Consider the following 14,047-nt stretch of genomic DNA (forward strand, 5'->3'; position numbering starts at 1 on the left):
TGTTAATGGCTAAAATTTGAAACTGATTTGCTATGCTGACATGCTAACGGGTCATGGGCATTGAAGGCCTCAGTCTATTTTTGACCCATTAAAATTCATATTATATATATATATATATATAATATATATATATATATATATATATATATATATATCATGTGTGTGTGTGTCTGTGGTGTGTGTGTGTGTGTGTGTGTGTGTGTCATGTTAAACGCTGCAAAATATTTCCACCCCTCAATCTCAATCACTCCCTCAATCCAGTTTCCGACTCAACCTATATTTTACAGTCTATCCCGTAAATCTTCAACCCCTTTTTGTCTCATATTTAAGGGTCAAAACCCACTCTTTGGTTATCTTGTCATCAATTCAACATTAATCGATAATTCGATAATATTGTTATTAGATATCAATCCACTCAAAGTCGCCCGAACTATTTTACACAAATTGGACTATCTAGCGAGTGACCTGAATTTAGTCAATTAAAAAAAATTGATTATAAAAATATGTGACTCGCTTCTTTAGAACAATATTATGTCGTACTGGTTTATACGGTGAAAACTCAATTTATTTATAGTCAACTTATGACCCATCGCCCCAAAAAAATTTATGTCGGAGTCAACGTGTACATATATGCAGGTCTGATATCCGAACCCACTTAGACTTAAAGGCCTAGTTTAACATTGTTGTAATGGACAATATTTTGTGTCACTTTTTTTTTTTAGATTTCCATCACAACAATGAGCCCATAAGGAAGTGGGTTATCAGACCTGCAAATAAGTGCACGTCGGTCGGAGTGACAGGAATGCTGAAAATTAAACACGAGTTATGTAGATAATCAAAAATTGAATATGAAAATTGGGTTTATTTTCTCGCTCTGGTTTGTTGAGGACAATGTGCGTTGTTTGTTTCTCAAACTAATATCTGACATTTCTGGTTGTTTTAACTTTTATGTCTCGTTTTGGCATCAAGTTGACCCTGACATAAAACCATTTCGAGGCAACAGGTCATAAATGATATAAAAATTGAGCTTTTTTATATAGCGCAAATACAAGGGGTCCCTGGTCAACAGCAACATTTAACATGAAGGACGGGACGTGCCGCCTGTTAGGCGATATTACAATTTTTCGGACAAAGACAACGTTGTTAACGGCCAGGGACTCATTTTACTCATGAGTACGGTGAGAGAATGTGAGTAAAGAGCCTTTTCCAAGGACTCAACTATGCGCCGAGCGCGAGGCTCGAACCCTGGACCTTCCGATCCGAAAGCGAGTGTCATACCACTAGACCACATAGCCGCACATATAAGACTTGGATTGAGTTTGATTGCCGAGATGGCTTTACATTCTTTAACTTGCCGAAAACATCAATGTGATAAATTCGACCATTTAAACTTGAGATTCATATTTGGATATCTGCTTTAATCCGACATAATACCGATTGAGGTGGTGGGTAATAAATTTGTGGCATCCCAAAAATTTAAAAAATCGCATTCTGTAAAAATGATGTTAATCTGCCCATTTAATATATAATTTTTAAAAATTAAACAAAGTCGAATCAAACTAAAATCAACTATGACCCAAGATTCACACCAAATTTGAGAACACAGTCTTTTTGGGAAACAGGATTGTAGGAAAAATTACGACACTGCAAAATCAAACAAAATACTTAGGGATGTGCGTGAAAATTGGAATTTCTATCGTGGGAGATACAAATTACGGCAAAGTAATTTTTACAAAATTTTTGATTATTTTAAAACGACGAGTACATATATTCGGGTCTGACATCCGAACCCAATTATGGGCCTAGTTTAAAACGTTGTAATGGACAATATTTTGCATCATTTTTTGAGATTTCCATTACATCAATGAGCCCATAATAAATTGGTTATCAGACCTGAAAATAAGTGGACGTCGTTATAAAATGTATTATTATTATTATTATTATTATTATTATTATTATTATTATTATATTATTATTATTATTATTAGATCATCATCGTTTGTTGTATTTATTATGACTGTTTTAAACAAAATATTTTTCCGTCATTGTTGGTGGTTTATGACTGGGTGCCTTAAAACCTTAAAACACACTTGATGAATTATTCTTTGTCTTAAGAATTATATGAATGGAACTGTGTGTATATAAATAATCCATAATATCTGAGAAGTGTAATTGTTATATGTAGGATGTATGATTTCCCCTCATGTCAATGTGCGCCTAGAGCTGGGCAAGGCGGGATTGCCGCTATATAAATATTTATTATCATTATTATTATTATTTATTATTATTATTATTATTATTATTATTATTATTATTATTATTATTATATTATTATTATTATTATATTATTATTATTATTATTATTATTATTATTATTATTATTATATTATTATTATTATTATTATTATTATTATTATTATTATTATTATTATTAATTATTATTATTATTATTATTATTATTATTATTATTATTATTATTATTATTATTATTATTATTATTATTATTATTATTATTATTATTATTATTATTGTTGTTGTTGTTGTTGTTGTTGTTATTTCACTCAAGCCTCTAAATGTTTCTGGGGGAAAGCATGCGTGGTTTTTGTGTGTGGGGGGGGAGGGGGGGGGGTAATCCAAAGGTACAGTTATACCCTCTAAACGCGAGGCAGATGCTGCGCCATGACCTATTTGAAATAGTGATAAAATGCGTGACATTGGTCGCCATCAACGAATGGAAATGAATTGTACCTACTGTCTTCTGCTGATAAAGATTAAACATTGTTATCACATATTATGAGTCTAAAAATTGTTCCTTTCAGTTGTTCTCCAATTAACCGATTGTTGCGTTTTATCGATCCCAGATTTTGTTTTCATTTTTTCTTTGTGGTATTGTAATTGTGGTATGATACTCGCCTTCGGACCTATTGGTCTCTGGTTCAAATCTCGCTCCGGGCAGCACGAGTTGAGTCTACTGAAAAAGCTATTTACTTACAATCTTTCACTGCATTCAGGTGTTAAATGAGTACCTGGTCGGTAACTGCATTGTCGGAAAAAAAGCAGGTGCCATTATAAAGTACTTTGAGAACATTTAGTCTGTATTGCTTTAAAAAAGACCAGACGCTCGACGAACATACCAGTCATCTATTTTCTGGAGTCTTGACCTGAAAAGAAGAAGAAGAAGAAGATGGGAAAGAGGAGGAGGAGGAGGAGGAGGAGGAGGAGGAGGAGGAGGAGGAGGAGGAGAACATTTCATGGATATAAATCGTAATAAAAAGGAAATTGGAGTCAGTTTACAATCACAATTCACAATATGGGTAATAGGGATGTCTTTAATTTGAAATGAATGGTAAGCTGATTGATGTGCGCCTATCTGGTCTAGTGGTATGACACTCGCTTTCGAATCGGAAGGTCCTCAGCGCATAGTTATTGAGCACTTGGAAAAGGCTCTTCATTCACATTCTCTCACCATACTCAGGTGTAACATGAGAACCGGGCCGTTACAGCGGTGTTCTGTTCGAGAAAAAAAATGTAACATCGCCTAACAGGCGTCTTGTCTCATCCTACATGTTAAGAGTTGCTGATGGCCTGGGACTCCTTGTAAAGCGCTTTGAGACTTCGAGTGGATATTGGGATATATAAAAACTCTTTTTTTAAAAACCCACAAAAAATAATAATTGATGAATATATTTCATTGCAATATCATGCCTTATCCCTCCTGGACGTGGCCTCCTCAAGTGCCAACTGAAACAAGCTTATGTGCTACGCCATCCATCCTTCCACATTCATTCACTGACTTATTCATCCATTCGCTGATGTCTTGTGACCATCTACTTCTTGGTCTCCCCCTCCCTCTTTAAACACCCACGATACCCTAGAGAAAATGTTTTTTCAAGGGTGTCATGTCTCTTGATAGAAATAGAAAAAGGCAAGTTTTAGTTTCTGTACCATCACGATGAGATATGGCTTCCTAATGCCCAGAGACTCTCACATTTTGGTTAGTTTCTTTTGCTGTCCAGGGAATACGGAGAATTTTCCGGTAGCATTTAATTTAATATGCATTGATTTTATTTTCATCGTTTGCTTTTTGTTAAAAATTATTTTTGTTGTTTTTTGTTTTCGTTTTGTTTTATTTTGTTTTGTTTTTGTTTTGTTTTGTGTTGTTTTGTTTGTTTCTTGTTGTTGATTTAATTTTTTTTTTTTTTGGTGATTGTCCATGATTCACATCCATTTAAAGCTGTTGGAAATATGCATGTTCTTAATATTTTCATTTTCAGTTGCAACAAAACTTCAATTATGTGGCTACATGGTCTCACAATTTAATACTCGCCTTCAGACCGGAAGGTCCTTGGTTCGAGACCCACTCTCAGCGGTGTATAGTCTTATTCTCTCGTCTTACTCAGGTGTGAAACGAGTACCGGCCTTTCATAAAATTGTCTGTCGGCAAAAAAATATTGTAACATCGCCTAACAGGCGTAATGTCCCGTTCTACATGCTCAATTTTGCTGTTAACTAGAGACCATGGCCTACTTGAGTTACGTCATGCTAGAGACCCAATGTAAAGCGCTTTGAATACATTTAGAGGATATAGCGCTATAAATATGCTCAACTTTTGTTTTTTGTAACATTAAATGAAGAATGGGTTTACTATTCGGATACAAGTCTTGATTTACAACCCCATATGATCATAGAAAACACGCTGTAAAGGATTATCTATCAATTGAGACACATATTAAAAACAAATTATAGACTATATTATATTTTACAGAAAATGTATGCCATGGTTTACCCCCAATCTATCCAACCATAAGACTACGAATGATTATAAATAATTCTGATATCCTTTGTTACATTTTATGCTCACCACGCAGTCGTGCTCTGAAAAAAAACAACACGTATTTAACAATAATTAACAATAACTGCCTATCATTATTATTATTATTATTATTATTATTATTATTATTATTATTATTATTATTATTATTATTATTATTATTATTATTATTATTATTATTATTATTATCATTATTATTATTATTATTATTATTATTATTATTTTTATTATTATTATTATTATTAACATTTTGGTCCAAGATCTCATCATTCAAAGACCGATCGATTAATATGACCCTCGTCTCGACAAAATCACTCAAACCTGTGGCCACATGGGTGAAAGAAAGTAATCTCGACACTAGTGTCTTTTGTTAAAACAATTTGTAATCATCAACCCCCCCCCCCCCCCACACACACACACACACACTTGACTCAGGGGTGATTTGTCGTGGGCACCATTAAATTGTAATTCTTCGTGTAATCAGTTATTTCAATAAACCGGTTTTCCCGATTTCGAGAGTGTGTTTTTCCCCATTATGATGGCCAAATCAAATCGTAACGTTTATTATCGTTTATATAAAATCCTTCCATTCTCATACCTATACCAAAGAATAAGGATGAATTTTTGGACTGCTGTGTACAAACGTTTGTGAAATTTAATAAATCACATGTGTGTGTATCTTTCATTATGGCAAAATTCTGTGTTCTTATTAATTTTCTGATTCTGTCTGCAAGTAAGTAGTTTGAAGGATGATGATGATGATAATGATGATGATGATCATAATAATAATAATAATAATAATAATAATAATAATAATAATAATAATAATAATAATAATAATAACAATAATAATACAATAATAATAATAACAATAATAGTAATAATAATAATAATAATAATAATAATAATAATAATATTAATAATAATGATAATAATAATAATAATAATAATAATAATAATAATAATAATATAATAATAATAATAATAATAATAAATATAACAATAATAATAATATGATGATGATGATGATGATGATGATGATGATGATGATGATGATGATGATGATGATGATGATGATGATGATGATCGATGATATAATAAATAATAATAAATAATAATAAGAATAAGAAGAAGAAGAGAAGAAGAAGAAGAAGAAGAAGAAGAAGAAGAAGAAGAAGAAGAAAAGAAGAAAAAGAAGAAGAAGAAGAAGAAGAAGAAGAAGAAGAAGAAGAAGAAGAAGAAGAAGAAGAAGAAGAAGAAGAAGAAGAATCATCATCATCATCATCATCATCATCATCATCATCATCATCATCATCATTATCATCATCATAATCATCTTTTCCTTTTTCAACCTGGGTCAGGGTATAGGCCACAGACAAACAGTTTCTACCCTGAGCTAACTTATTTTTATCTCGTTCTCTGTATATCTTTAATTCTTCTCCATGTTCCCCGTGGCCATCCCCTTGATCTTCTGCCCTGATTTTTCCAGTCCAATACTTTCTTTGTTATAGTGGAGTCATTCTTTCTAAGGGTGTGTCCAATCGAGGTCACGGTCCAATCCACCTACATCGAATTCTTCCTATTTCCTCTCCCACTGGTTTCTGCTATGTTCTTTTCCATACTTCTTCGTTCTTAATTCTATCCATCCCTTTTATTCTGAGTAGCTTACGCATGCACCTGTTTATGAATATCTGGATCCTCTTTATACATGCCTGTGATGTATTCCAAGTTTCACATCAATACAATAGGACTGACTTCACGTTTGAGTTGAAATGTCTTCGCTTTAATCGAAGGGAGATATCTTTTGTTCTCCAAACTCTGTTCAAAGATGTGAATGCAGCCTGTGCTTTTCTTATCCTTGCTTTCACCTCTGCTTATGTGCCTCCAGTCTTGTCAATTATACTCCCGAGATTGCAGAAAGTGTCTATATCTTCAAGTTCCTGATCTTTTACGCTGATCTGCTCCCTCTGACGCATACCTTTCCTTAAGACCTTTGACTTTGCATGGTGAATTCTTAAACCAATTGATTCCGAGAGGCTGTTTATAATTGTGATTTTTGCTTGCATCCGGTCCTGGGTGTGTGACAGAAGAGCCACATCATCTGCAAAATCCAGATCATCCAATTGTGTCCAGGGGATCCACTGTATCCCACTTCTTCGCCCTTTGGAGGTTTCCTCCATTAGCCAATCAATGGCAATGATGAACAGGAATGGTGAGAGCGAGCATCAAATTCAAAGCTGTCAGTAAGCTGATCTTCATGTACAACCCTGAAACTTAATCCTTCATACATTTCCCATGTTGTCCAAGTGAGCAAATTGGGGGTTAATAATCATGCTCAAGGAAAAAAGCGAAAGTGCCTGAAGCGGGGCCCGAAGCTGGGACCTTCCGGGTCACAGTGCAATGCCTTAACCACTCGGCCACTTCGACCCCAGTAATAATAATAATAATAATAATATATAATAATAATAATAATAATAATAATAATAATAAGAAGAAGAAGAAGAAGAAGAAGAAGAAGAAGAAGAAGAAGAAGAAGAAGAAGAAGAAGATTCAACGTCTATTTTTTCACTAGACCTGTAGATAATTATTAATATTTATTTGTTGGATGTAATAGATTTGGGAGTAGATTTGGTATAAATTTGAAATTTCATGGAGACGTCGCTTCCAAGGAGACAGCTTACAAAGCCTTTGGCCGTAGTGTAGAAGTCATTTTTTTTAAAACGGTCTTCAATTTATGTCTCACGGTGTCATAGCAGAAGGCAATTAAAACCTTCGTTTCTTGAACTGCTTAAAGTCTTTTTGTTTTCTGTGGTCATTAAGAGTTCGTAATTGTTATAAATAGGGCTATAATATAGAGGATTGTATGTGTATATATATATATATATATATATATATATATATATATATATATTTATACATGTGTGTGTGTGTTTGTGTGTTTGTGTGTATGTGTGTGTGTGAGAGAGAGAGAAGAGATAGATAGAGAGATAGATATATTGATAGATAGATCGATAGATAGAAAGAAAGAGAGAGAGAGAGATAGATAGATAGAGAGAGAGAGAGAGAGAGAGAGAGAGAGAGGAGAGAGAGAGAGAGAGAGAGAGAGAGAGAGAGAGAGAGAGAGAGAGAGAGAGAGAGAGAGAGAGAGAGAGAGAGAGAGTTTGATTTGGGGAGGGGGGGGGGGATCAGGTAGCATCAAAAGAAATAAATTGAATGTATAGATAGTATGCAGATGACGTCACTCAGGCCTTTGTTATTGTTTTTGCCATCCGCGTTTGTGAGTTGTTCTCACTAAACTGTATTAACCAGACTATAAAAGTTCATGGTTACACGAGAGTTTGTGTGTTGGTCCGTTATACCTCCGGATGGCAATGTTGTGAACTCCTTGGCCAAGCGCATTCTATCTATACAAATTTCGACTGATCAAAAATCTAGACAAATCAGACTTAACAGCTGACTCATGTCGACAGTTACAGAGGTTGAGTGTCCATTTGACCACTGGACAATGTCCATACGTATCGCTTACAGGGCACAGCAGACTAGTAGGCGTCCTATTTAATCGTGGAATAAGTGTGTATGTGTATGTGTATTTGTGTGTATGTGTGTGTGTTGTGTATTTGTGTCTCTATGACTCATGATTTGCGCCCTTGGTATGTCAAAAGTCTTGTTAGGTATCATTATCCAGTGATCCATTCAGTGTACACCGGATAAGTAACATAAAGGAGACAAACAAAAATATCGTCTCATTCGAAAATCTGAATCAAGGAATCTGTGTAATCTTAGACGTTCGTCAATTGGGAAAGAGAGAAAAAGAATAGTTGAATGGTCCTAAATAATTGTGCTTTATCCCTTCTCACAAACAACAATATGTAACGTGATCCAGATTACACAATTTGTGATGTGATGTCAAACTCTACTTTAACTAAAATATGGCAGACAAAAAGCGGTACCTATCATAAAATTATATTTTCAAGATGTCTTTCAGTCGGAAAAAATGATTTCAAAATTTGAGGGGTTTATAAAAGATTTCTTGCGCCTTTGCTCCTTAGAATCCTAACTCGGTTCCCATCGTAAGCTTCCCAAAACTCACGCAACGATGGGCAACATATCTGGATCCCAAACACATTGTTTAATTCGCCTGATTATACCATCAACAGAATCGTTTCTGATATTGTAATCTTGTGGATCAAGGGTTTTTACTTCGCCCAAGTTAGAGGTGAACAATTTAAACTTGATATCAGGTATCAATCCAATCATGAAGTGAATTCTAAATCATTAAAGCAACAAAATACGGTGACTTATCCGGAAATTTGGGAACAATGTGTTCGATGTTCAATTTGTTAATTCGTTTAAAGGGATGGAACGATAAAGTGCAATGTTTTGAAAGAGATATGGATGTATCCGACTGATGGGCCTCCTATCTTATGATGAAATATGGTGACATGTGGAAGTCGGGGAGAGAAGGCTCTAGTTAGACTACGGTTTGAAGCGACATTTTTTTTTTTTTTTTTGGTGGAGGGGGGGGGGTGGATAGCTCTTACGGTAGAGCCACGATCTCCCCGGCCAGGCGGAGTTGTCGTACCAGTAAGATCGCGGGTACGAGCCCCCATCGCCGCCGCGAAGTTTTTATTCTCTATTGTCTTCTGGCACTTTCCTACTCACTTCATTTCTTCATATGTCCACTGTGAACTTTTAACAAATGCCATACAGGGGCATCAAATAAGTAACTATTCTGGGGACTCGGGGCGAGGCTCACGTACAAGGAAATATGTAGATAGATATATAGAATATAGATAGATAGATGGTTAGATAGGTAGATAGATAAATCGATAGATAGGTAGATAGAGAGATAAATAAATTTATATAACACACTTTAACATATGCTTATTGTGCTTTAATATGCTAGATGTATTCCTCCATCAAGCTAAATGTAGCCAAATTATCATTCCCTACAGTTCAAAGCACTTGTTAGGGGTGTTTATTTTTCTTTTTATTTGGGGGGGGGGGGGTGTTTTATTTTTACATCCAAGCTATCGTTTTAATAAAAAAAAAACTTGAGCATTCATCTATTGCATAGTGACTAAACGTGTTCATAGCGCTTTGTAAAAGAACCCTATCCAAACACTAAACATGGTCAAGACACGACACTTGTAGCCCCTATAATGGCCATATTTCAGTTTTGTTCGTGAATAAAAAGCCCTTTTCATAATCGGACTCAACTTCCAGCCAATTAGAGAAGGAACTGAAGCTGGGACCTACCTTTCCGAACGTTAAACCACAAACTACGTGGTGCCTATGTGGTCTAGTGATTTGGCACTCGGCCCAGGGTTCGAGTCCTTCTCTGAGCGGTACATAATTGAGTCATTGGAAAAGGTTCTTTACTCACTTTCTCTCACCGTACTCGGGGTGTAAAATGAGTCCCTAGCCGAAAACAGCGTTGTCTCCGTCGGAAAAAAAAAAAACTGTTATAATTTCGCCTTACAGGCGGTATGTCTCGTCTTCGTATTACGTGTTGCTGTTGGTTGAGAGCACGTTTAGTGGATATTGCGGTAAATAAAAACTCAAGTAAGAAATGCCCCAAGACCATAAAACCTGCCTTTCATACACACTTGTTCAGATCTTTATTTTAGGCTTCAATGTAACACATTATTTTAGAGAAAGAGTTATAACTGGAACCAAAAAGTTTGGTCAGGTTTAGAGGATGTTCGTTCTCTCTTACCTAAGAAATGATATACGGACAGATATTATGGTTCATAAACCTTGAAGGTGACTTGCTCAATGCCATTGTCGTTATCATTATCGCCATCACATTTACTGTATATAACTCTTTGTTGCAGATGTGTCTGCAGTTCACTTCTCAACTCCAACTTCCTGTGATATTGAAGGTAAAAAATATCATCCCTGATCCTCTATCTATCGATCTATGTAATTATATATCAATCTATCTATCTATCTATCTATCTATCTATCTATCTATCTATCTATCTATTTATTTATTATTGTAATATTTACCACGAAGTTGGAGTCAGTCTACATCGATGTTTCAGGTCTTTCAGCCATCATCAGGACTGTGTGTTACGTGAGTTTGGTTTGTTGTATCTATCTATCTATCTATCTATCTATCTATCTATCTATCTATCTATCTATCTATCTATCTATCTATCTATCTATCTATCTATCTATATTCCTGTCTCTCTGCCTGTCTGTCTGTCTGTCTGTCTGTCTGACTGACAGACATACTGACTGACTGTCTATCCATCTATTTAACGGTTTATCTATTTACCTACCTACCTACTTGTTTCTCTACAGTTTGTCTTTCGAACTGTCATAAACACACACCCACAACAACAACAAAAAACACCAACAGTTTTCGAGTGTTTAAGATAAGATAAGATATACTTTATTGATCCTTTATGAAAATTATATATCATATATCATATCATGTCATATCGGTAAAAGAGCTTTAAAATGGGCCAAGTGTTCCTTAAATGCCCTTAAAACACAAGTAGCAATATACTGGACATAGCACATTGCATATTATTTGAGATAAAAATATTAAAAACTGATAAATACCACATCGGTATGTAACAAGACATTTTTCCACATTGAGGTCATGTATTCAATAAACTTAAGATAAAGACCTAAACAACAAGATTCTAACATAATATATTTGTAAGTAAATACATTGCTTAAAGTATAAATTAAATTAAATCTAGAATTGATGTGGGTATAGATTTCAATCTTTAAATGAAGATAAAACGTTACATACATATTTTATATCATTTAGTTTACTCGCCAGGAATCAATAGCAATAGGCATCACAGTCGTGACGTCACTTCCCTAGGAATGACGCATATTTTTAATTTTTTATTTTTATTTGTTTGTTTATTTGTGTGTGTATGTGTGTGTGTGTGTGTGTATGTGTGTGTGTTGCATGTGTGTGTGTGTGCGTATAAATGTCCGTACTGATATCGTGTTAACTCTATTAATATTATATACTCATTTTACCTCCACAGAAACTTGGTTCAAGCAAGGCTCTTCATATACCTACAAATACCATCTTGAGACGAGCAGCGGAGTCTTATCGTTGAGTCAATCGTCTCAAAATCATCACGTGTTATGTGACGTCATTTTAGATGCTCCGCGAAAATGCGAGATGGTTGTGTCTGTGAGTATAAAACCTATAATTGTGACCGTCTCATAAAAACTGTATTATGTCGGGATGAATTAGGTAAAAAAAAAGGAGTCCTTCAGAGCCCTTGGTGTCGGAGCTTATACCGGTTTCTATAACCTGAAATGGATAGTTGTAATCGTTTGCCACCCTTTTGATAGGATGAAAGTTTATCGCAAAGTACTTTTCGCCTGACCTAACAGACCCATCTGCCAATCACTGCTGCGTGGACAGGTGGTCAGAAAAAAAATCTCTAGTTTACCCTGATCGATCTCGGCCATTTGGGTGCGAAGTGAGTGCTCTACTGACTGAGCTATCGGAACCACCGTAATTAGATAATAAAACTTGGATTGAATTCATAATCTTTGATTGGGAAAAATGTATGTAATTGTTATAAGTTTCGAAGGACTAATTTTGCAGTTTCTATAGATAGTTAGAAGATGACGTCACTCAGGTCTTTGTTATTGATTTTTGCCATCCGCGTTTATGAGTAATGCTCACTGAACTGTTTTAACCCGACTATAAACGTTCATGGATACACACAGTTTTGTGTGTTGGTCCGTTATACTTCCGGATGGCAATGTTATGAGCTTCTTGCGCATACTATCTATAAACACCTAGATAACCACGCCTCTCGGACAGTCGTTTTAATATAAACAATGGTCGTGATTGGTACACATAGCAAGCTACACAGGTTTTACTATTGATGACATGAATTTAAATAAAATACCCACTGTTCTACCACTTGATAGATAGTATGCGATTAGCTCTGTAGCTCACAACATTACCATCCGGAAATGTAATGAACCAACACACAAAACTATGTGTTACCTTAACATTTATTGTCTGGAGAATACAGTTTAGTGAGAATTACTCATAACCGCGGATGGCAAAAAACAATAACAAAGACCCGAGTGACGTCAACTTCATTTTATCTATAGAACCAAACAGAAAACTGTCTGTAAATTCTCATGTTTATAATATGATAGAGAAAATCGAGTGATAACCAGTCACCCATCTGGTGATATAAAAACAATAACAGTAATGTGAAAGTGGGTCACAAATTCCATGTTTTGACTGGTCAAAAATCTACTGATTAATTTGATCTACTTAACACTCACATTTTCAATTTAAAGAATCTATCCGATGTGCCTTCAAGGCTTATGAACCATATCTGTCCATATATCATTTCTTAGGGAAGAGAGAACGAACATCCTCTAAACCTGACCAAACTTTTTAGTTCCAGCAATAACTCTTTCTCTAAAATAATGTGTTACATTGAAGCCTAAAATAAAGATCTGAACAAGTGTGTATGAAAGGTGCCAGACAAAGCAAGAAAGAAAAATACAAGAAAAAAAAAAACATCCAAAAAATTACCGGTAATCAGAAGGTCTGTGGTTTTATCCCCAGTCGAGGTAGACTGGTTTTTATGGGAAGTTTTTTTTTTTCTTGTATTTTTCTTTCTTGCTTTGTCTGGCACCTTTCATACACACGACTTGTCCAGATCGTTATCTTACACCGATTCCTGATCCTAAGTTACTTAATTTGAAACCTAAACCTCGTTATATCGTCATGTCTCAGAATCGGCAACGTTTTATGATACCGTCAACTGAGATAACTTTGCCTTAACCCTCTCCTTACCAACTGCAGAAAAATAGTCACATTCGTTAAGATGCAACGAACAATTTTTCTCATCTGATTATTCTTGTTTCTCATAAACTTTGAAGACAATTTGTTTATTACAACCATAAAAACTTGACACTGTGTTGTAGAGCTCATTTTGCTGGACAATATTATGCATAGAATGTACTTGTTAATCTTCTGTTTGGGTAAGAACAATCTATTTTTGTGTTGGGTGGATGTGAAGTTTTGGCGAAAATTCTGAAACTGGCGGGTAAGGAGAGGGTTAAGTGAAGACATGGGTCAATTGAGTTTTGCGGCATTTGTTTCACCAATAAAATAACTTCAACAACAACAAAAATCTGAGATTACTCAAAACGCGCCAAATTCACAGCGGCAAAATTAACGCATTTGGCGGCATTCCG

General features: G+C 35.0%; 1 protein-coding gene across 1 annotated transcript in view; it reads left to right on the top strand.

Annotated features, from left to right (window-relative positions):
* Window positions 1–5,425: 5,425 nt before the first annotated feature.
* The window catches only part of LOC144962555 (uncharacterized), a 57,590-nt gene continuing 48,968 nt past the window's right edge, over window positions 5,426–14,047 (top strand). Inside the window, exons 1-3 of the mRNA XM_078895589.1 lie at window positions 5,426–5,564; window positions 10,669–10,716; window positions 11,848–11,999. Of these exons, the coding sequence (XP_078751715.1) occupies window positions 5,519–5,564; window positions 10,669–10,716; window positions 11,848–11,999 (246 nt within the window). The 5' untranslated portion in view covers window positions 5,426–5,518. The remainder of the gene's footprint in view (window positions 5,565–10,668; window positions 10,717–11,847; window positions 12,000–14,047) is intronic.

This window comes from Berghia stephanieae, chromosome 1 (genome assembly GCF_034508935.2).
Source record: "Berghia stephanieae isolate SIO BIC M18660-M18661 chromosome 1, UCSD_Bste_1.3, whole genome shotgun sequence".
Taxonomy (NCBI): Eukaryota; Metazoa; Mollusca; class Gastropoda; order Nudibranchia; family Aeolidiidae; genus Berghia; species Berghia stephanieae.